The 24623-nt window shown below is 43.6% G+C and overlaps 1 protein-coding gene across 1 annotated transcript; it reads right to left on the reverse strand.

Annotated features, from left to right (window-relative positions):
• Nucleotides 1–20955: 20955 nt before the first annotated feature.
• Nucleotides 20956–23259, reverse strand: LOC109872183 (Krueppel-like factor 2). The gene is made up of 3 exons (XM_020463322.2): nucleotides 23044–23259; nucleotides 21949–22939; nucleotides 20956–21787 (listed from the first exon to the last, which is right to left on the reverse strand). The coding sequence occupies exons 1-3, from the start codon at nucleotides 23110–23112 to the stop codon at nucleotides 21612–21614; spliced, it is 1236 nt and encodes a 411-aa protein (XP_020318911.1). The 5' UTR covers nucleotides 23113–23259; the 3' UTR covers nucleotides 20956–21611.
• Between the last annotated feature and the right edge of the window lie 1364 nt (nucleotides 23260–24623).

A 24623-nucleotide genomic window follows, 5' to 3' on the forward strand; every position in this document is an offset into this window, starting at 1 on the left:
CCGACTTGCCCAAACTATAGTTTGTTAACAAGGAATTTGTGGAGTGGTTGAACATTTTGTTTGAATGACTCCAACCTAAGTGTATTTAAACTTCTGACTTCAACTGTACATTTGGTGGGGGGATGGGGGGGTCTATTTGCCAATAACAGCTGGTGTGCGATGTCTAAGAAGTCTCAAGGTATTGCTCGCCTGAGGTAGAGTACCTTATGATAAGCTGTAGACCACACTATCTATATTATTCGTAGCCATCTATTTACCGCCACAGAACGAAGCTGGCACTAAGACCGCTCTCAACCAACTCAATAAGGCCATAAGAAAACAAGAAAATGCTCACCCAGTAGCGGCGCTCCTAGTGGCCGGGGACTTTAATACAGGCAAACTTAAATAATTTTTTCGCAAAAATTTACCAGCATGTCACATGTGCAACCAAAGGGAAAGAAATCCTAGACTGCCTTTACTCCACTCACAGAGATGCATCATTTTCCATGGACATTTCATAACATGTTTGAGGAACTATTCTAATTTTAGCAAACAGGAAATGGTGGAGCGATTTCTGCATTGTGCACCTTTTAACTTAATTATTTTGTAAACAGACCTCCCGTTTGGGCATGGTGGTTTTGGAATTATTGGAAACTCCATCGCCCTCCATTTTTCAAATTTGACCATAATTCTAACCTCCTGATTCGGAAAGCAGGAAGCACGAAATCAGGAAGTACCAGTGACTCGCTCAATACGGAAGTGGTCAGATGACGCAGATGCTACACTACAGGACTGTTTTGCTAGCACAGACTAGAATGAGTTCCAGGATTCATCCAATGGCATTGAGGAGTACACCACCAGAGTCATAGATTTCATCAATAAGTGCATTGACGACATCGTCTCCACAGTGACCGTACGCACATATCCCAACCAGAAGCCATGGAATACAGGCAACATCTGCATTGAGCTGAAGGCTAGAGTTGCTGCTTTCAAGGAGCGGGAGACTAATCCGGACACTTATAAGAAATCCCGCTATGCCCTCAGATGAATCATCAAACAAGCAAAGCATCAATACAGGATTAAGATTGAATCCTACTACTCCGGCTCTGATGACCGTCGGATGTGGCAGGGCTTGAAAACTATTACGGACTGTACAAAGGGAAACCCAGATATGAGCTACCCAGTGACGTGAGCCTACCAGACGAGCTAAATGCCTTTTTATGCTTGCATCAAGGCAAGCAACACATAAGCATGCACGAGAGTACCAGCTCTTCTGGATGACTTTGTGATAACGCTCTCGGTAGCCGATGTGAACAAAACCTTTAAACAGGTCAACATTCACAAAGCCGCTGGACCAGACGGATAACCAGGACATGTACTCAAAGAATGCACGGACCAACTGCCAAGTGTCTTCACTGATATTTTCAACCTCTCTCTGACCGAGTCTGTAATACCTACATGTTTCAAGCAGACCACCATAGTCCCTGTGCCCAAGGAAGCGAAGGTAACCTGCCTAAATTATTACTGCCCTGTACTATCACGTCGGTAGCCATGAAGTGCTTTGAAAGGTTGGTCATGGCTCACATCAACAGCATCCTCCCAGACACCCTAGACCCACTCCAATTCGCATACCACCCCAACAGATCCACAGATGACGCAATCTCAATCTCACTCCACACTGCCCTTTCCCACCTGGACAAAAGGAACACCTATGTGAGAATGCTGTTTATTGACTACAGCTCAGCATTCAACACCATAGTGCCCACAAAGCTCATCACTAAGCTAAGGACTCTGGGACTAAAGACCTCCCTATGCAAATGGATCCTGGACTTCCTGACGGGCTGCCCCCATGTGGTGAGGGTAGGTAGCAACACATCTGCCATGCTGATCCTCCACACTGAAGCCCCTCAGGGGTGCGTGCTCAGTCCCCTCCTTTACTCCCTGTTCACCCACGACTGCGTGGCCATACACGACTCCAACACCATCAAGTTTGCTGACAACGTTTATCTTTACACATTGCAAGAGAACACAGTGTTGTCTATCTTCCCTTGATGAGGGACCGGAGTGTACTGTCGTGAACAGATGCTCTGGCGCACCATTGACCCTCTAAACTTTTTTGCCAGGGGTTCTGACTCAGCCCACGTTGAAGAGGGTTCGCCGGGAGGGCTACTATTGGTTCTTGTGGCTCGCCGTTAGCCCAGGTAGCCTTGGTTCGCGGAGATCATTCACCTTTAAGGCGGGCAACCGTGGCAACTCCCATATCGTAGGCAAGTGAGGCAGGAGATTTGGTTCCTATTGGCCTTGCCCCTGGGAGGGCCAATCTGATAAAAAGGGAAGCACAGCCGCAAGCTGCCCAGTGACACGAGCCTACCAGACGACTAAATCACTTATATGCTGGCTTCGAGGCAAACAGCACAGCTTTTCCGGACGACTGTGTGATCACGCTCTCCGTAGATGACGTGAGTAAGACATTTAAACAGGTCAACATTCACAAAGCCGCTCTCCTGAGAGAGAGGGTCCCAAGTGGATTAAAGATCTGCACCCATGTTGAGGCAACCGTGGACATGCATCGCCAAAGCCAGACCATGTGCACACTGCTCCCCAGCAATAGGGAGCGAGCTAAGGTTAGGATAGTCTCTCCCCGTCTGTTGATACAGGCCACCACTGACATATTGTCATTTCTGACGAGCATAAGCTGGCCCGACAAAAGCAGGGGGAAGTGCCTGAGCGCCAGCTACACCTTTAGTAGCTCCGGGTAACTGATATGCAGTACGTTCCTCAGGGAGGTACGTCTGTCGTGAGCACCTTGCGGGATACAACTTGGCCTATGGGAGCCTCCTGACATTAGCAGAAGGTCCCACCATTGGGCAATGACCCAAAGGCCTGACAGGGACACCCAAAGCGACTGGATTAGGCTGCGAGATGTGTCCAGGTATAGCCCCAGGGGAAGGACTTCCATCACCTCCAGTAGATGTAGGCTCTGGCAAAAATGCACTGTGTGACCCAGCCGAAAATATGCTAGGCAGAGCCGGAAACCAGAAATGCACCATGGGGATAGACTAATTCGCATATATGCTTTTCTATCTCGAGACACAGAAATGTAGTGCATAGAGATGGAGTCAGACAGCTCTTTTTCATTTTTTATTTGAAGCCTAGCCCTAGAGACTGAATACGGGACAGTAGCACGGATGTGTGTAACACTGCTTGCCTCCCCGCCACCAGCCAATCAGCTGTAATAGCCAGAGGCTCGTGAGTTCTTTACACTCTTAGGTGCTTGCTGAGGCCATGTAGATCAACAATGGGATGCAAAGTCCCGTCCCTTTTCGAAACCAGGAAATAACATCTGTACCAGCCATCCTGGATCTCCGACATAAGAACCACTCGGGTTGACTGCCTCTGGAGACAGGAGGATATAACCCTTGAAAATGGGCACTGAGACCTCGGGAACAGTCAACTTGATGGCGCTGTAGAAACATTGGGGGACACACAACAAATTGCAGCCTGCACCCTGACGTTACTGTTCGCATGATCCAAGGCGATACTGCGCATGTGCGCCATTAGTAAGAGCAGACAGCGAGCTTCCCGTGAGGTGCTGTCTGACAGGATGGGGAGCAACATTGTGGGCTGGGACATTTTGGAGTTCATTTGAACCACAGAGACTTTGTATGGGATAATAGCATGGTTGTGTCCAACTCTGCTTGTTCCTTCGACTTCGCTACTAACCATCAATCACCTACAGGGCCCATAACCTGTGTCACTAGACACCTCATAGGGACTAGTGAGCCTACAGGCAGGAATTAGCAATGAATCTCAATAGTGTGCCACCTATGGGGCAGGGGTGCACCCTTGTAGACAGAGAGCAAATCATCCAACTTATTACTCCCACCCTGTGGAGATTGATATACCCATTTAACCATGTGAACACCATGGAATGTGGGGTACCAGAGGGACTTTAAACATGGAAAAGCTTCCAGCACATGTTGTGCTTCCGTGAGACTGTACAGGCTGCATGAAGCCCAGCCCCCTTATGTGCACAGAGGGCTCCGGCAATGGCTGACATAGTACCCCTTTTGTCGTAACAAAACGTGGGGGCACTGGTGTCACAGTAATGTCTTTGTGGAGTGGTGCAGCTGCTTGGGGACTACTTCCTCATTAGAGGAGCATGCAAGCCCCGTTTTCTCTAATCCCTCCAACTCCAGGAATTTTAAGTAGGAATGGGGTTGCCATTGCGCCGGAGGAACACTAGTAAGCTTCATTCCCAGGAAGCTATGCATGCCATCCGACGATATTCAGGAGGCTCTTTAGCCTAAGCTAGGCTAGTTAACCTCTTTGACCGCAGCACGGTCCGTTTAGAATAACCAAGTGACTTAATGCTACATATACTAAACAAGAAAGCTACCCAAGCACTCAAACTACCCAAACTCCACTGTGGGGAGGCAGGAATAGCTAGTATGCAGCTAGCCTGGTCTCAAAAGTCTACGTAGGACCAGATCACCGAGGTGGGACCCGGTGTTACGGTTTTCTTCCGTCGAAGGAGAGTCGGACCAAAATGCAGCGTGATTAATTCGATACATCTTTAATGAAGATGAAACAAGAACAATACAAAAACAATAACCGTAACGTGAAAACCGAAACAGCCTAAACTGGTGCAAACTAACACAGAGACAGGAACAATCACCCACGAAACACTCGTATGGCTGAAGAATATGGCTGCCTAAATATGGTTCCCAATCAGAGACAACGAGAATCACCTGCCTCTGATTGAGAACCGCCTCAGGCAACCATAGACTATGCTAGAAAACCCCACTAAACCACAATCCCAAAACCTACAAAAAACTCCCATACATAAACACAACACAAAATAAACCCATGTCACACCCTGGCCTGACCAAATAAATAAAGAAAACACAAAATACTAAGACCAGGGCGTGACACTCGGACTGTTTTGGGAAGAGAGGCAAGAGGTGCATAACTAAGGCAGACACAGGGAGCGGGGGATACCCACAGAACCTGGTTGCCCTCTCGCCTCGAGTAAACTGGCGACAGAGCGCACAGGAGCCGGGAGACATTCAATCCGACCAACGACCCAAACCATCTCCACCTTCCGCAACTCAGGAAGTCACTATCGGAACCACCAAGACATGGTCACAAACCCGAACCCAGCTTGTTAGACGTTGTCGTTCGGTCGCGTTAGCCATCTTATTGATATAGGCCAAGCAATTTGAAGAATAGGTAATTGTTTGTGATTAAGAAACTTATGAGAACGTTATGAACTAAGGGACAATTTAGTTGGCACAACGTAAGACACCCTCTTGTTCCAATTGTTTGTTTTAGTAGCGTGAATTGTTCCTGTTCACACTTAGTTGAAAAGCGGAATAAGTTCAAATTAAGGAATGAATCCGGCTTCACGCTTTGGAACGTGGGGCTTCCAGCAAGGTGGGGATTTCATTGGCCTTGTCAGGCGTTATTGTAGAACCTTCAACCGAAGTCGCGACTCCCATAGTAAACTCAGCAAAAAATAAATAAACGTCAACTGAGTTTATTTTCAGCAAACTTAACTGGACACCAGCTGCATTAAGTACTGCAGTGCATCTCCTCATGGACTGCACCAGATTTGCCCGTTCTTGCTGTGAGATGTTACCCCACTCTTCCACCAAGGCACCTGCAAGTTCCCGGACATTTCTGGGGGGAATTGGCCCTTGCCCCCACCCTCCGATCCAACAGGTCCCAAGGGTGCTCAATAGGATTGAGATCCTGGCTCTTTGCTGGCCATGGCAGAACACGAACATTCCTGTCGTGCAGGAAATCACGCACAGAATGAGCAGTATGGCTGGTGGCATTGTCATGCTGGATGAGCCTGCAGGAAGGGTACCACATGAGGGAGGAGGATGTCTTCCCTGTAACGCACAGCATTGAGATTGCCTGCAATGACAACAAGCTCAGTCCGATGATGCTGTGACACAGTGCCACAGACCATGAAGGACCCTCCACTTCCAAATCGATCCCGCTCCTGAGTACAGGCCTCGGTGTAACGCTCATTCCTTCGACAATAAACGTGAATCCGACCATCCCCCTGGTGAGACAAAACTGTGACCGTCAGTGAAGAGCACTTTTTGCCAGTCCTGTCTGGTCCAGGGACGGTGGGTTTGTGCCCATAGGCGATGTTGTTGCCGGTGATGTCTGGTGAGGACCTGCCTTACAATAGGCTTACAAGCCCTCAGTCCAGCCTCTCTCAGCCTATTGCGGACAGTCTGAGCACTGATTGAGGGATTGTGCGTTCCTGGTGTAGCTCGGGCAGTTGTTGTTGCCATCCTGTACCTGTCCCACAGGTGTGATGTTCAGATGTTCAGACTCCACAAGGAGTCGCTAGAGGTCGATGGGACAAGGACATCCCGGCTGCCCAAACCCTCCTCAAACCTGGATGACGCTGGACCAATTGTGCTCCACCTGGGCTGACGCCTCTAGCACTGCGACGCCTCTAGCACTGCGTTGCAGTTCCTTAGACCGCTGCCCCACTCGGGAAACCCCTTAAAAAAGGGTGATTTTTTTTCCCCCCATGGGTCAAAATGCCACAAGACAACAAAAAAAATGCTTCTATTGTTAAATCTGTTTATCTAACTAATAGTTTTTTAAATTTTTAAATATAAGTAGTCACTTAGTTAATTGTGTCTGTCTGTACTTGGGGAAATGTCAGTTAGGTAGACACAGGAGAGGTTTTGATGTGTCAGCATTGCAGAGCAACTCATTTTTGGTCTAACACTGTGTTATTAAACTTGTGTGTGCTCGCCTTGTTAGAGTACTTCCCTTTTCTCTCCTCCTCTGTCGTTCTATAGTGAATGTGCAGAGCACCCGGTTTCTTCTTCTTTAGAAGTAGGTAGTAAACAGGAAAGCTGTTGGTACAGATAAGGTCTGTTTTTGCTTGAGCACAGACTGATTACCATATTGTTTACCAACCAAACCATCTACTAAAGTGGTGTCCAGATTAAGATGTGAATTACCCAGTGCCTAGAAAATATGTTAATTTTAGTGGAGGGAATGGTTAGTTAGAATGGGCAAAATTGTTTAGGCCTATTTTTAGGCTTAATTTCACACAGCATTCCAAAAGGAGATTGAGCTAAATTAAATGTGTCAAAATTTGAATATACCCACATTTTGCCCACATTGCCTCAGTGTGTGTACCCTGTACCTCTCTTCCTCTGTGAGGTCTCTGTCACTCCACTGGCAGCAGCCACATTTCAGATGTGGTGATGTGTCAACTATTCACCTTCATCATTGCTCTAGAATCTAATCTGTTCATCTCTCAGAGAGGAGCAGTGAATGGTAGACTAGCTACTACAGGTGCTCCTTTTGTCACCCTGCTGTGCCTTCAGCTGTTCAGCATGTTCCAAATGTATTTAAAGAAATCCTAATTTACCCATTCGTTTCACATGGGTTGCAACACACTTTACAGTGCTTGATGCACCATCAAGCAACGCCCACCACAACAATTTTGTAGTTGCATTAGCTAATGTATATCTGTTTTTCTAAATACACACTTCTGACATCCAGTAATATTGAGTCCATTAGAACTGTTCGGTCAAGGCTCATCACCTATGGCTGTTGTCATTAGTAAACGAACATTAAGTGGTGTATGTCAGGACAACAATAGAGAGACAGTCATATTATATTAAATTAACAGTGTTACAAACACACAGATAATAGTTAGAACAATGAAGATCTGTTAACACAATTCATGGACATCCCTCCATTTTCCATACATACATTATTTTGTACATTATCAAGTGAATTTAAATGAGAGAAACCAGTGGCTGGAGGATGTTGTTATGTAAAATGTGTTAAGAATGTAAACTGTAGTCAAGGGCGTTGTCACTGTGCTGCTACTGCCAATGTGTTGCTGAATGAGGAAAGGAGACTAGAGAGGAGAATAGAAACCTTTATCATCCTGGAAGGGCAATTTGCTTCTCAGCAGGCAATCAAAATACATACATTAAAAGAAAAGGAATATCCACACTCCGATGCAGTAATTTATTCACCAACATTTCGACAGCAAGCTGTCTTTGTCAGGGTTTCATGAATACATACAAACAACATTTAGACAAATGAGAGCGAATTTGAAGAGACTGATATGTCAAATATGTCAAATACGAAATAAAGTGCTAAACTAGTGCCATTGACAGGACTGAGAGTCTGTTTTGTTTTTCTCTACAGCCCTGCTACTACAGTCACAGAGCACAGAGAAAGTGATGGTGTTTTCTACAGCTTTCGAGTCAGAGTCTACATCCCAAATGCCATCCTATTCCCTATACAGTGCAGTACTTTTGACCAGAGCCCTTAAAACCCCATAGCACAAAGTATGCACTTTTTGGTGCAGGATTCTTTAAATAACAAGACATGATTTTATTTTGCAACATCAATCTGTCATCAATCAATTGACAGCAAATATGTTTTGTGTAGCGCATGTGACAAATATATTATTGTCACAAAGTTTAAACTATAGCCTGGCCTAATGTGAGAATTTGTATGTCATATTCAAGTACGGTACTCTTTACATATTCAAGAAGAATGGCAACTTCAATAGTATATTTATGATGTGTCCTTCTCCAAACCTTCCAGGTAAGAGTTCTCATTTAGGCCATCTTGGGTTGGGTAGTAGTGTTCTTCCTCATTTCTCCAATAATGCTGCTTCTAGAGGCTCACTCTAAGGGTTTGATTATGTACGTTTGAGCTTAGTGGCCCAGTGCCAGCCACTGTTGTTGCTTTCTGCTTGTAGTGGCCATCTCAGAACATCTAGAGCAGAATACCTCTTGGACTTATCTCAATGTGCAGGATTTTCATTTTACGTTGCTGAGTGCTCACTCTGCTGTGCTGAGTGCTCTGATGCTGCTCCCCCCTCCTTGATCGACCTTTGTCTGGTCACTGGTGTAGCCTAGACATGTCATGTTCTACACAAAACTGTTCAGACTATTGCATTCCATGCCTCAGTAAGCATAAGTGTGATTTCCCCCCCCCAAAATTAGGAGGGGAGTAGGCTACATGCAGCTATTTATGTGTTTTACACAAAATACATTATCGACATGTTCAAACAAACTTTGTTGTCAGTATTGCAATAATAAGCATGACACAAACAAGCAGTCTAGTGAGTTCATGTTATTCTTAGCTGCTGAGTTACATGCAGCTATTTACTCTTGCCATGATATCAGTATATATGGCATAACTAGGGCACCTGGCTATGCAAAATTCCCTTTGGTTTAGACAATTTTTACCGGTCTGGATACACGCTCGGCTTCCTAGATCTTTTGGCCTCACAGAGGTGGAATGCAGCAAGACACAGGCGAGCAGTTTAATTAGTGATTGAATGTTATTCTTTCATCATCATTGCAAACACTGGCAAAGCTGCGCAGGATGCAGAAAGGCACAAAGTAGTGTTATTTCTTCAGAAACTATAAAGATTAGCCTACATCATCACACAAAATGTGTCCAAAGTTTAATATCCGTTACATTTAACGGTTTAGCCACCTTTCCTTTGGACAAGTAGGACAGATTTTTTGGTTTGTATCTCAATGGGCCAAAAAGGTGACTGAAAATGTTGTATGATGCAAGGAACCATACATTCATTATTATCACTGGTATTGACAATGGATTTCTGCTGGTCTTTGATCCCATGTATTATAAATCCTGCCGTTGTGGCCTTGAGCAAGGCACTTAAGCCCTCGCAAAGTAAAATATTGCACTGATAGGCTACTGTATAAAACATGTGGTCTGTCAACCCTCCATCTGGAGAGCTACTGGGTGTGCAGGCTCTTGACCCAAACTTGCTCAAACACACCAGTCAGCTTATCAAGGTCCTGTAATTCCTTCACTCAATAATTCCTTCACTCAATGAACCAGGGATCAAATGGCTAAGGTTGGCGTGGTAGCTAACTAAGATGTTTATCTATTTGTAAGGCTAAAATATTCAGTGTTCAGGCCAGGGAGATATTGACAGCATATGAGTTAGGCTACTTGTCAATTAGACTATTCTAATAATATATACTTTTTACTTTGTCAGAATGACATGGCCAGGAGAAAAAGGAGAATCATAGCCAATTTTGTGTGCTTGAGAGACACTTTTACCACCGGAGTATGCAGCATTGGTTTCATCAACTGCACACCTCTATCAACTGCATGTAGGCCTACATTTGCTGTTATAGCCACGGTTATAGCCGTTTGCGATATCTAAACTACTGTGTATTGTATTTGCTATCGAGTTAGTCTGTTGTAGGCTATATGTTATTTTACCTGCTGCGCAATGTCTCTCTCTCACTCACGCAGGATTAGTATTGCTGAAATTAGTTATAACTTGGCAAAAAACTCACTCGCTCAACTGGCAATGAATATCAACAAATATGCACATGCAGCTCACTTTGATCTCAAAAGCATTTCACAACTGCATGATTGAAAGACCACTCATGCCTGTCAATGCAGGCCTACATTAATTATACTCCAATGCGCTGTGAGATCTGTCACTGCAGGCCTACAATAATTATACTCCATTGAGTTCTGCAGAGATAGGGAGGTAAGTGCAAAATACCTTGATATACAGTGCATTTGTAAAGTATTCAGACCCCTTGACTTTTTTCACATTTTGAACCTTACAACCTTATTCTAAGATGTATTAAATAGTTTTTTCCTCATCAATTTACACACAATTTATACCCCATAATGACAAAGGAAAAAACTAAAATATCACATTTACCTAAGCATTCAAGACCCTTTATTCTGTACTTTTGTTACGGTTTTCTTCCGTCGAAAGAGACTCGGACCAAAATGCAGCGTGGTTAATACGATACATGTTTAATGACGAATAAACACGACAATACTAAAACAACAAACGGAACGTGAAAACCTATACAGCCTATCTGGTGACAACTAACGCAAAAAGACAGGAACAATCACCCACGAAACACTTAAAGAATATGGCTGCCTAAATATGGTTCCCAATCAGAGACAACGAGAATCACCTTCCTCTGATTGAGAACCGCCTCAGGCAACCATAGACTTTGCTAGAACACCCCACTAAGCCACAATCCCAAAACCTACGAAAAACCCCCATACATAAACATAACACAAAATAAACCCATGTCACACCCTGGCCTGACCAAATAAATATAGAAAACACAAAATACTAAGACCAGGGCGTGACAACTTTGTTGAAGCACCATTGAAAGCTTAGAGTCTTATGCTACAAGCTTGGCACACCTGTATTTGGGGAGTTTCTCCCCTTCTTCTCTGCAGATCCTCTCAAGCTCTGTCAGGTTGGATTGGAGAGTGTCGATGCACAGCTATTTTCAGGTCTCTCCAGAGATGTTAGATCGGTTCAATCTGGGCTCTGGCTGGGCCACTCAAGGACATTGAGACTTGTCCCGAAGCCACTCATGCCTTGACTTGGCTGTGTGTTTAGGGTCGTTGTTCTGTTGGAAGGTGAACCTTCATCCCAGTCTGAGGTTCTGAGCGCTCTGGAGCAGGTTTTCATTAAGGATCCCTCTATACTTTGCTCCGTTGATCTTTCCCTCTGTACTGACTAGTCTCCCAGTCCCTACCGCTGAAAAAGGCCTGATTGGTGGAGTGTTGCAGAGAGGGCTGTCTTTCTGGAACATTCTCCCATCTCCAGAGAGGAAATCTGGAGCTCTGTCAGAGTGACCATTGGGTTCTTGGTCACCTCCCTGACCAAGGCCCTTCTCCTCCAATTTCTCAGTTCGGCCTGGGTGGCCAGCTCCTGGGTGGCCAGCTCCTGGGTGGCCAGCTCTCAACCTTCTTCCATTTAAGAGTGACCTTCAATGCTGCAGAAATGTTTTGGTACCCTTCCCCAGATCTGTGCCTCGACACAATCCTGTCTCGGCACTCTACGGACAATTCTTTCGACCTCATGGCTTGGTTTTTGCTCTGACATGCACTGTCAACTGTGGGACCTAATATAAACAGGTGTGTGACTTTCCAAATCATATCCAATCAATTTAATTTACCACAGGTTGACTCCAATCAAGCATGATCCTGAGCTCAATTTCAATTGAGGTTGATGAGGATTTTTTTTAAATGTCATACATTTTAGAATAAGGCTTTAAACTTTAAACCAAATTTGGACAAAGTCAAGGGGTCTGAATACTTCCAAATGCACTGTACATACAGTTGAAGTCGTAAGTTTACATACACCTCAGCCAAATACGTTTAAACTCAGTTTTTCACAATTCCTGACATTTAATCCTAGTAAAAATTCCCTGTCTTAGGTCCATTAGTATCACCACTTTATTTTAAGAATGTGAAATGTCAGAATAATAGTAGAGAGAATGATTTATTTCAGCTTTTATTTATTTCATCACATTCCCAGTGGGTCAGAAGTTTACCTACACTCAATTAGTATTTTGGAGCATTGCCTTTAAATTGTTTAACTTGGGTCAAACTTTTCGGGTAGCCTTCCACAAGTTCCCTCAAAAAGTTGGGTGAATTTTGGCCCATTCCTCCTGTCAGAGCTGGTGTAACTGAGTCAGGTTTGTTGGCCTCCTTGCTTGCACAACGCATTTTCAGTTCCTCCCACAAATTTTCTATGGGATTGAGGTCAGGGCTTTGTGATGGCCACTCCAATACCTTGACTTTGTTCTCCTTAAGCCATTTTGCCACAACTTTGGAAGTATGCTTGGGATCATTGTCCATTTGGAAGACGCATTTGCAACCAAGATTTAACTTCCTGACTTATGTCTTGAGATGTTGCTTCAATATCCACATAATTTTTCATGCCTCATGATGCCATCTATTTTGTGAAGTGCACCAGTCCTTCCTTGTATAATTTGATTTGATGAACTTTTTGTACTTTTTGGAGAAATGCCCTCTGGTCTGATGAAACAAAAATAGAACAGTTTGTCCATAATGACCATCGTTATGTTTGGAGGAAAAAGTGGGAGGCTTGCAAGCCAAAGAACACCATCCCAACCGTGAAGCATGTGGGTTGTATTATTTTTTCTTAGCCAGGAAACAGTGCTGAGGTTTTTCCGAATGATAACCTGAATGACAATGAACTTGACTCTCACCCTGAGTACATGAAAACGAAAAATACATATTTTATTGGAAAAGCACATTTTTACCAACCAGAAATCCCTCTCTTGAAACATATTGCCACCTAGTTGAGAAAGATGTACATAATCTCCTGGATAAGAAAATATAATTAAAGGTATTCCACAATATGTCCAAAGCAGTGAAAGAATCTCTTATGGAACTGAAAAATGCCTCCAGTATCATTATAAAACCTGCTGACAAAGGAGATGCAATAGTGATACTAAATGCAGCAGACCTCTCCCCTCCTCTGTTCTGGTCCTGTTGCCACCATGTTGTGGCAGCGGGAAGCGCACCAGTGTAAATGCGTACATACTCTGTATGAGAGCAAATTCTTGCATCGCTCTCATCTCAATGGGCACGTTCCTCTGCTCAGATGGTATTTGCTTAACAATTGCATGGACTCGCTCTGTGTGCAAAAATAGTGTTTAACATGAGTTTTGAATGACTACCTCATCTCTGTACCCCACACATGCAATTTTCTGTAAGGTCCTGTAACGGTTTTCCTCCTCTTCTGACGAGGAGTATGAAGGATCGGACCAATGCGCAGCGTCGTAAGTGTCCATGTTATTTATTGGAACAGTTTGACCCAAGTTAAACAATTTAAAGGCAATGCTCCAAAATACTAATTGAGTGTAGGTAAACTTCTGACCCACTGGGAATGTGATGAACACTAAACAAAATAACAAAGAGAGAGAAACGAAAACGAAACAGTCCTGTAAAGTGCAACAACACAAAACGGAAAACAACTACCCACAACCCATAGTGGGAATACAGGCTGCCTAATTATGGTTCTCAATCAGAGACAACGATTGACAGCTGCCATACCAGGCCAAAACCAGAAATACAAAACATAGAACAAAAACATAGAATGCCCACCCCAACTCATGCCCTGACCAAACTAAAATAGAGACATAAAAAAGGAACTAAGGTCAGGACGTGACAGGTCCCTCAGTTGAGCAGTGAATTTCAAACACAGATTCAACTACAAAGGCCAGGGAGGTTTCACAATGCCTCGCAAAGAAGGGCACCTATTGGTAGATGGATAAAAGCAGACAATGAATATCCCTTTGAGCATGGTGAAGTTATCAATTACACTTTGGATTGTGTATCAATACACCTAGTCACTACGAAGATACAGGCGTCCTTCCCAACTCAGTTGCCGGAGAGGAAGGAAACCACTCAGGGATTTCACCATGAGGCCAATGGTGACTTTAAAACAGAGTTACAGAGTTAAATGGCTGTGATAGGAGAAAACTGAGGATGGATCAACAACATTGTAGTTACTCCACAATACTAACCTAAATGACAGAGTGAATAGAAGGAAGCCCGTACAGAATAAAAAAACATTCCAAAACATGCATACTGTTTGCAACAAGGCACTAAAGTAATAACAAAAATGGTGGCAAAGCAATTCACTTTTTGTCCTGAATACAAAGTATTATTTTTGGGGCAACACATTACTGAGTACCACTCTCCATATTTTCAAACATAGTGGTGGCTGTATCATGTGATGGGTATGCTTGTAATCCTTAAGGACTGGGGAGAAATAAGGATTCTAGCTTTATTACCTCCAATTTTTTATGTGTGTGCCTACATTTTTAACCTTGTAAAAAATGTCAGTGTAGAGCCCTGGTTCCCCAGACAGTTTACTTTGGGCACACTTTTCATCCGGATGTGAAAATAGTGCCCCCTAGCCTTAAGAAGTTTTTAATTATTTTATTTGATGATTTTATCAAATCAAATTTATTTATATAGCCCTTCGTACATCAGCTGATATATCAAAGTGCTGTACAGAAACCCAGCCTAAAACCAGAAACAGCAAGCAATGCAGGTGTAGAAGCACGGTGGCTAGGAAAAACTCCCTAGAAAGGCCAAAACCTAGGAAGAAACCTAGAGAGGAACAAGGCTATGAGGGGTGGCCAGTCCTCTTCTGGCTGTGCCGGGTGGAGATTATAACAGAACATGACCAAGATGTTAAAATGTTCATAAATGACCAGCATGGTCAAATAATAGTAATCACAGTGAACAGATCAGGGTTCCGTAGCAGAACAGTGGACTGGGGACAACAAGGGGGACAACAAGGAGTCAAGGGGGACAACAAGGAGTCATCATACCAGGTAGTCCTGAGGCATGGTCCTAGGGCTCGGCTCAGGTCCTCTGAGAGAGAGAAAGAAAAAAAGAGAGAATTAGAGAGCATACTTAAATTCACACAGGACACTGGATAAGACAGAAGAAATACTCCAGATATAACAGACTGGCCCTAGCCCACTTACAAATAAACTACTGCAGCATAAATACTGGAGGCTGAGACCCACAAAGATCTTCTCCACGGCACAAACCAAGGGGGGGATGGCAACAACCCAGACAGGAAGACCACGTCAGTGACTCAACCCACTCAAGTGACACACCCCTCCTAGGGACGGCATGGAAGAGCACCAGTAAGCCAGTGACTCAGCCCCTGTAATAGGGTTTAGAGGCAGAGAATCCCAGTGGAGAGAGGGGAACCAGCCAGGCAGAGACAGCAAGGGTGGTTTGTTGCTCCAGTGCTTTTCAGTTCACTTTCACACTCCTGGGCCAGACTACAATCAATCATAGGACCTACTGAAGAGATGAGTCTTCAATAAAGACTTGTAGTTTGAGACGGAGTTTCCGTCTCTCACATGTGTAGGCAGACCATTCCATAAAAATTGAGCTCTATAGGAGAAAGCCCTGACTCCACCTCTAACAGGAAGCCAGTGTAGAGAAGCTAGCACTGGAGTAATATGATCAAATGTTTTGGTTCTAGTCAGGATTCTAGCAGCCGTATTTGGCACTAACTGAAGTTTATTTAGTGCTTTATCTGGGTAGCCGGAAAGTAGAGAATTGCAGTACCTAGATGTAACAAAAGCATGGATGAATTTTTCTGCATAATGTTTGGACAGAACATTTCTGATTTTTGCAATGTTACATAAATGGATAAAAGCTGTCCTTGAAATAGTCTTGATATGTTCGTCAAAAGAGAGATCAGGGTCCAGAGTAACGCCAAGGTCCTTCACAGTTTTATTTGAGACGACTGTACAACCATCAAGATTAATTGTCAGTTTCAACAGAAGATCTCTTTGTTTCTTGGGACCTAGAACAAGCCTCTCTGTTTTGTCCGAGTTTTAAATTAGACATTTTGCAGCCATCCACTTCCTTATGTCTGAAACACAGGCTTCCAGCGAGGGCAATTTTGGGGCTTCACCATGTTTCATTGAAATGTACAGCTGTGTGTCATCCGCATAGCAGTGAAAGTTTAAGTAAGGTAAGGTAAGATATATAGTGAAAACAATAGTGGTCCTAAAACGGAACCTTGAGGAACACCGGAGTGGTTTGTCAGAGGACAAACCACTCACAGAGCCAAACTGATATCTTTCCGACAGATAAGATCTAAACCAGGCCAGAACTTGTCCGTGTAGACCAATTTGGGTTTCCAATCTCTCCAAAAGAATGTGGTGATCGATGGTATCAAAAGCAGCACTTAAGGTCTAGGAGCACGAGGACAGATGCAGAGCCTCGGTCTGACGCCATTAAAAGGTAATTTACCACCTTCACGAGTGCAGTCTCAGTGCTATGATGGGGTCTAAAACCAGACTGAAGCATTTCGTAGAAAGTGTTTGTCTTCAGGATGCAGTGAGTTGCTGCGCGACAGATTTTTTTTTTTTAATTCAGAGGAATGGGAAATTCTATATAGGCCGACTTAGTTTTTAAATATTTTCTGGGTCAAGGTTTGGCTTTTTCAAAAGAGGCTTTATTACTGCCACTTTTAGTGAGTTTGGTACGCATCCGGTGGATAGAGAGCCGTTTATTATGTTCAACATAGGAGGGCCAAGCACAAGAACCACCTCTTTCAGTAGTTTAGTTGGAATTAGGGTCCAGTATGCAGGTTTAGAGGCCATGATTATTTTCATCATTGTGTCAAGAGATATAGTACTAAAACACTTGAGTGTCTCTCTTGATCCTAGGTCCTGGCAGAGTTGTGCAGACTCAGGACAACTGAGCTTTGGAGGAATACGCAGTTTTAAAGAGGCGTCCGTAATTTGCTTTCTAATAATCATGATATTTTCCTCAAAGAAGTTCATAATTTTTTTACTGCTGAAGTGAAAGCCATCCTCTCTTCGGGAATGCTACTTTTTAGTTAGCTTTGCGACAGTATCAACATTTTTTGGGGGATTGTTCTTATTTTCCTCAATTAAGTTGGAAAAATAGGATGGTCGAGCAGCAGTGAGGGCTCTTCGATACTGCACGGTCCTGTCTTTCCAAGCAAGAAGACTTCTAGTTTGGTGTGGCGCCATTTCCGTTCCAATTTTCTGGAAACTTGCTTCAGAGCTCTGTATTTTCCGTATACCAGGGAACTAGTTTCTTATGACAAATGTTTTTAGTTTTAAGGGGTGCAACTGCATCTAGGGTATTGCACAAGGTTAAATTGAGTTCCTCAGTTAGGTGGTTAACTGATTTTTGTTCTCTGACGTCCTTGGTTAGGCAGAGGGAGTCTGGAAGAGCATCAAGGAAACTTGATGCTCTTTGGTTGGAGTCTGAGCAGATTATTTGTTGCGTTTACAAACATAGTAAAATGGTGGTCCGATAGTCCAGGATTATGAGGAAAAACATTAAGATCCACGACATTTATTCCATGGGACACAATTAGGTGCAGAGTATGACTGTGGCAGTGAGTAGGTCTGGAGACATGTTGGACAAAACCCACTTTAGTCGATGATGGCTCCGAAAGCCTTTTGGAGTGGGTCTGTGGACTTTTCCATGTGAATATTAAAGCCACCAAAAATTTGAATGTTATCTGCTATGACTACAAGGTCTGATGGGAACTCAGTGAGGAACGCTGTATATGGCTCAATTGTAAATTGAAATTTGCTATAATAAATGTTAGCAACACCTCCGCCTTTGCGGGATGCGCAAAATTACATTTGATTAATCCTGCCTTGCATCACTCATAAACACCAGTTTGATCATGGCCGCTACTCAGTGTGAGGATGTGGGGTTCTAATGCCTTATAAAGCGTCCATGTAAAATGGTATTGTTGTATTCATTGACGATCAGGGTTATTTGTGTGTTTATTCAGGGAACTCTTATATAGTGTCTCAAATGGCACCCTATTCCCCATTGACCCTGGTTAAAAGTAGTGCATTGAATAGTGTGACATTTGGGACAAAGCCACAATGTGTGTATATTCAACTATGTGCTGCAGCACCTTTATCCAGTGTTGGCCTGAAGGTTTATTGTGTTGGTCACACGAAAGCAAAAACAATGTACCTGAATATGTATATATGTGCTACAATGTATTTTTTATCCACAACCAAAATGGCTAATTTCATGTGTAACAATATATAATAATGTGTATGATTATAAATATTCCTTCAAAATGTGGGATTTTCTCAAAATAATTGTAATCCTCTTTGTATCATTTAATATAAATGCAATTCATATAACATTCCAAGAAATGGTAGTGTCTTAGGTCTATTCTCTCTCTCTCTCTCTCTCTCTCTCTCTCTCTGTCTCTCTCTCTGTCGTAAAAGTCACTTTCACAAGAACAGAAAAGTGAAATGAAAATGTTAGATTTGCATTTCACTGCTCAATTAGTTATTATTAGCCTGACTTTTACTTCTCTTTTTTTAATTATTTTTTTTACTTGATCTATTCTAACAAGATTGAATTAAAATACTATGATGGGCCTTGTTCTTCTGCAAATGTTAAAATCCTCTCCAAAATGGACTTAAGAGAAAAAATAGAAAATAACATTGAACTTAACAACCTACTGTATGTACATTCAGTGTGTGAGACATATACACAATGTAAATGCAGAGGCATTGAGTGAGATGTACTAGGTGCAGCTGCCTGTTCCTACCTGTCCTGTACAGTACCATACATATTTCTTTGATTAATCAGCATAGTGGGTTGTATTAAAAAGTGTCTCCTTCAGGGTTGTGCCACTTAAAATGAGTGGTGCCACTTCAAATGGAAGGTGTGGTTTTATTGGAGCTCATTTAAAATTTATAGTAACTGAAACTGTATTTCTGTCAAACTTGTGTTTGAGTGTGATAAACTGTATTATAGCCTTTTCCTTTGCCTCCCTCTGTCTTTGGTGATGATAGTCTTTGGCTTCTTTTAGTAAAGTCCACAGTTAAGTTCATGCCAGAAAGCTCTGTCAAGGTCAAATGTTTTATAAATGGAAGTACACTCATAATATTATATATTATATATATTATCTTCATCCACCAAGAACGTTTTAAACTGTGATCTACTACTCCATGGACCAGTTTCCCAGGAACAGATTAAGCCTAGTCCTGAGTTAAAGCAACATGCTTAATGGAGAGTCTCCATTGAAAGTGTGTTTTAGTCCAGGAGGCTTAATATCAGTCCAGGAAACCTGCCCCATATGTATAATTGCAATATTAGTTAATTGTAAGACCCTTCGATGTCCATGTATAATTTAGCCATCAGAAACATATGCGTCCCAAATGGCACCCTATTCCATCAAAAAATATATACTTTGTTGTAAATATAGTGCCATTTGGGACTGTTGTGTTGTGCTGTGCCCCCAGTCTTGTCCTGTCCAGATGTCAGCCCAGCCACTCTCTCTCTCTGTAATTATGGAAATGTAATGTTTGTATTTATAGGCTTAACCCACAAGAAGCTGGCCTTGGCTGACTAACAGCTGGAAAATATCATTGTTTGAATTGAACCAAAGTCTCGAGGTTGAGAGTGGGTATATAGAGTAGCACTGTGTATACGCTTATAGTCTAATGGACTGTGTAATGGATTGTCTGTAGGATCTTAGGTCTGTTCTTCAGCATCTATTTTCAGTCTAAATATAAAGCCCATATTATGGTGTGGATGTGGTTCACTAAGCTATAGTATAATGTGTGAACATTTAGTGGTGTGGGGGCTGTGCTTTGGCAAAGTGGGTGGGGTTATATCCTTCCTGTTTGGCCCTGTCCGGGGGTGTCCTCGGATGGGTCCACAGTGTCTCCTGACCCCTCCTGTCTCAGCCTCCAGTATTTATGCTGCAGTAGTTTATGTGTCGGGGGGCTAGGGTCAGTTTGTTATATCTGGAGTACTTCTCCTGTCCTATTCGGTGTCCTGTGTGAATCTAAGTGTGCGTTCTCTAATTCTCTCCTTCTCTCTCTCGGAGGACCTGAGCTCTAGGACCATGCCCCAGGATTACCTGACATGATGACTCCCAGTCCACCTGGCCGTGCTGCTGCTCCAGTTTCAACTGTTCTGCCTTCTTATTATTCGAACATGCTGATCATTTATGAACATTTGAACATCTTGGCCATGTTCTGTTATAATCTCCACCCGGCACAGCCAGAAGAGGACTGGCCACCCCACATATGCTCTCTCTAATTCTCTCTTTTTTCTCTCTCTCGGAGGACCTGAGCCCTAGGACCATGCCCCAGGACTACCTGACATGATGACTCCTTGCTGTCCCCAGTCCATCTGACCGTGCTGCTGCTCCAGTTTCAACTGTTCTGCCTTATTATTATACGACCATGCTGGTCATTTATGAACATTTGAACATCTTGGCCATGTTCTGTTATAATCTCCACCCGGCACAGCCAGAAGAGGACTGGCCACCCCACATAGCCTGGTTCCTCTCTAGGTTTCTTCCTAGGTTTTGGCCTTTCTAGGGAGTTTTTCCTAGCCACCGTGCTTCTACACCTGCATTGCTTGCTGTTTGGGGTTTTAGGCTGGGTTTCTGTACAGCACTTTGAGATATCAGCTGATGTACGAAGGGCTATATAAATACATTTGATTTGATTTGAACAACTTTCTCAGAAAGAGGAGTCTTTGGTGACTATGCGGTTAAATGCATAATTGCACACGTCGAGAGGTCAGTCAAGGATGTAATACAAATAAAGAATACATTTAAATGTATTTAAATATTTACAATATATACACAATTTACAGTATAAAATGCATATAGACTTCAGTAAAAAAAATTATCACACACAGGACATCTAGCCCTGGTAGTGTACAAAGGGGCTGGGCCCAAAAGTGTAAGATTTCCATGAAAACAGATCACAGTTGAGTGTAAAGGCAAGTTAAAGAATTTGAGACATTCCAAAAAAACATTCAGGCAGTTTAAACACCAAAACATTGTATTTCATAGTAGACTAAGTAAACTTGTTTTGTTATTTTGGTGACCTTGTAGTTTTGCCATAGACAGTGTTTACAATAGCACACAGTCAGAATAACAGAAAGGCACTTGTGTCAATCACAGCACTAAAGTTTTGTAAAGGAAAGAAAATAAGTACAGGGCCAGCCCCACGTAGGACTGTTTACTCAAAAACAAACACCCTACCAAGCGCTATAAAGCTTTAATATAACAAATATAACTACGGTAGTACCAGCTACATTATTACAAAATAATAACATTTTTTCAATATATTTATGTATTACAAAATGGCATGTTTAAATATTTAAATAAAATTACCGATAGGCCTAATCAAAATAGGCATGAAGGACACCCCTTAATAACTCCCAATCATTCGTCGTGTACATCAATCACATCACATATGTCTCTTCATGTGAAGCGCGAGGTGGTCGGACCGGGAGAAGGCGCGATCACACAGGTGGCACTGGAAGGGCCGGTGACCGGTGTGTTTGCGGAAATGGCGGGTCAGTTCGTCAGAGCGAGCGAATTTCCAGCCGCAGCCTTCCCAGCCGCAATTGTATGGCTTTTCACCTGAGGAGACAGAACAAAAGAAACATAAGCTCTCTTGAGTAGGCCTACATTTATTCTCCATGAATATGGCCCTGTAATATTGTACGGTGACGCGTAAAGGTGTGTAATGTTACATGTTATGGTGCATAATGTGCTAAAAAAAGCATAGATATGTATCTTACCAGTGTGCGTTCTGTGATGCGCCTTCAGATGTGAGCTCTTGGTGTAAGTCTTTCCGCACCCAGCGAATGTGCAGGTGTGCGTCGCCGTGCGCTTCCTTGGCCAGGTGCGGCGACCTCTCTTTGGTTTGGTCTCTAGCAGCTCCAGCGGAGAAGATGGGGGCGTCAGCAGTACCCTCTGTGTGTTTGGTTGCATGCTGAGTCCCTCCTCGTACACTCCGAACTGGTGAGCACCTTGGTATGGTCCAATCTGCATTTGGGTGGCTTGAGGCGCCCCGGGGCGGTGGTGTGCGTACGCCGCTGAGGAGTGGTAGTTATGTGGGAATCTCATGGAGTGACACATCTGGTCCTGCTGGGGGCACTCGGAGCTCCCCTGATCGTTGGGGCTGAGCGGTGGCGTCATGTTTCTGGCTGCCCGCGGGGAGATGGCTACTCTCGGCTGCTCGAAGGACATCATGCACAACACGTTGCCCTCTTGCTTGATTTTCGGACACCTCTGGGGAACCATGCCCATAACAGGTCCATAACCGTCCATGGAAGGTTCCACTTTGATGTTATCTAAAATGTCCTGTCTGGGAAACGGCGTAGAGTTCACATACAACCTTCCTTGGATGCTGGAGGTGTTGCGCGTAATACCGACCAGGTAGCTGTTCTCCCCTTCGTACCTGAGAAGCTCCGCCATCAGGCTGGTGCTGTAGGGGGGAGGCGGGGAGCTGTGCTCACTGGACGGGTAGGATGGCATGGGGTTCTCAGTGGTGAACAGGTTACCTGGATGATCCGTCGAGGACATGTAATACTCCTCTAAACCTGCTCCCAGCGCAGCAGTAGTCATGCTGTCTGAGCCAGTGGTGTTGGCCAGAATAAAATCCAGATCTAAGTAATTACAAAGATCCCCGTCGTCCTTTCTCCCGATACTGCGACAGTCCATGTTCTGTACCATATCAAGAATGGAGCAGCTGGAAGAAATGGGTTTGTCCATCTCGCTTTTCCACTTCTGCAACAACCAAGAGGATCACAGCATTAGACATAAACACACAGCTGAATCTCAAACAGAAGGCTATGAACATAACAGTTTTAGAGGTCTGTAGGCTTACTTACATGTTCACAACTTTTGGTTTGGTTTGCAAATGTCGAGATGGATGGCAAAATCACCCCGGAAAAAGACATTTAAAAAACAGATGATACCTTATTTTATGCCAAAGTTGATTCAGTGAGTGAGTGCCCTTTTGCGCTCACCTCGCACCAGAATCAGTGCGTTCTATCTAACTGTTGCTCTTCCAAAGTTGCGCTTCAAAGTCATGAGCAAGTTTGAATGGTAGTAGGAGGTTCTCCAAGCTTATAAATATGACAGCCGAGTAGCTGGACCAATTGTGCGCAGCCGAGGAAATACGTTCAGGATGATGGTAAATTTAGCCCCGGTATATAAAGCAGTCCTCCAATGAGCTAAGTTATTGCGCTCTATCAATTCAATTCAAGGGACTTGAAACATATGCTAACATTGCCAAAGCAAGTGAAGTAGATAATATACAAATGTGAAATAAACAATAAAATGGACAGTAAACATCACACTCACAGAAGTTCCAAAATAATAAAGACATTACAAATGTCATATTATGTATATATACAGTGTTGTGACGATGTGCAAATAGTTAAAGTACAAAAGGGAAAATAAATAAACATAAATATGGGTTGTATTTACAATGTTGTTTGTTCTTCACAGGATGCCCCTTTCTTGTGGCAACAGGTCACAAATATTGCTGCTGTTGATGGCATATTGTGATATTTTACCCAGTAGATACGGGAGTTTATAGAAATGGGGTTTGTTTTCAAATTCTTTGTGGATCTGTGTAATCTGAGGGAAATATGTGTCTCTAATATGGTCATACATTTGGCAGGAGGTTAGGAAGTGCAGCTCAGTTTCCACCTCATTTTGTGGGCAGCATGTGTAACAGTAAAACTTTAAACCGTCCCCTCGCCCATACCCGGGCGCGAACCAGGGACCCTCTGCACACATCGACAACAGTCACCCACGAAGCATCGTTACCCATCGCTCCACAAAAGCCACGGCCATTGCAGAGCAAGGGGAACCACTACTTCAAGGTCTCAGAGCAAGTGACATCACCAATTGAAATTCTATTTAGCGCGCACCACCGCTAACTAAGCTAGCCGTTTCACATCCGTTACACTCACCCCCCTTTTGACCTCCTCCTTTTTCCGCAGCAACCAGTGATCCGGTTCAACAGCATCAATGTAACAGTATAACTTTAGACCGTCCTCTCGCCCATACCCGGGCGTGAACCAGGGACCCTCTGCACACATCAACAACAGTCACCCTCGAAGCATTGTTATACCCATCGCTCCACAAAAGCCGCAGCTCTTGTAGAGCAAGGGGAACTACTACTTCAAGGTCTCAGAGCAAGTGACGTCACCGATTGAAACGCTATTTAGCGCGCACCACCGCTAACTAAGCTAGCCATTTCACATCCGTTACACATGCACATAGCCTGTCTTCTCTTGAGCGCCAGGTCTGCCCACGGCGGCCTTTCTCAATAGCGAGGCTATGTTCACTGAGTCTGTACATAGTTAAAGCTTTCCTTAAGTTTGGGTTAGTCACTGTGGTCAGGAATTCTGCAACTGTGTACTCTCTGTTTAGGGCCAAATAGCATTCTAGTTTGCTC

The sequence above is a fragment of the Oncorhynchus kisutch genome, linkage group LG27 (genome assembly GCF_002021735.2).
Source record: "Oncorhynchus kisutch isolate 150728-3 linkage group LG27, Okis_V2, whole genome shotgun sequence".
Taxonomy (NCBI): domain Eukaryota; kingdom Metazoa; phylum Chordata; class Actinopteri; order Salmoniformes; family Salmonidae; genus Oncorhynchus; species Oncorhynchus kisutch.

Bases quoted from the DNA above. Each gene is read 5' to 3' on its own strand.
- LOC109872183 (XM_020463322.2), bottom strand. From the start codon at position 23,112: ATGTCTTTTTCCGGGGTGATTTTGCCATCCATCTCGACATTTGCAAAC. The intron at 22,940-23,043 runs GTAAGTAAGCCT...TGGTTGTTGCAG, and splicing joins AAACCAAAAGTTGTGAACAT to AAGTGGAAAAGCGAGATGGA. The intron at 21,788-21,948 runs GTAAGATACATA...CTGTCTCCTCAG, and splicing joins GCATCACAGAACGCACACTG to GTGAAAAGCCATACAATTGC.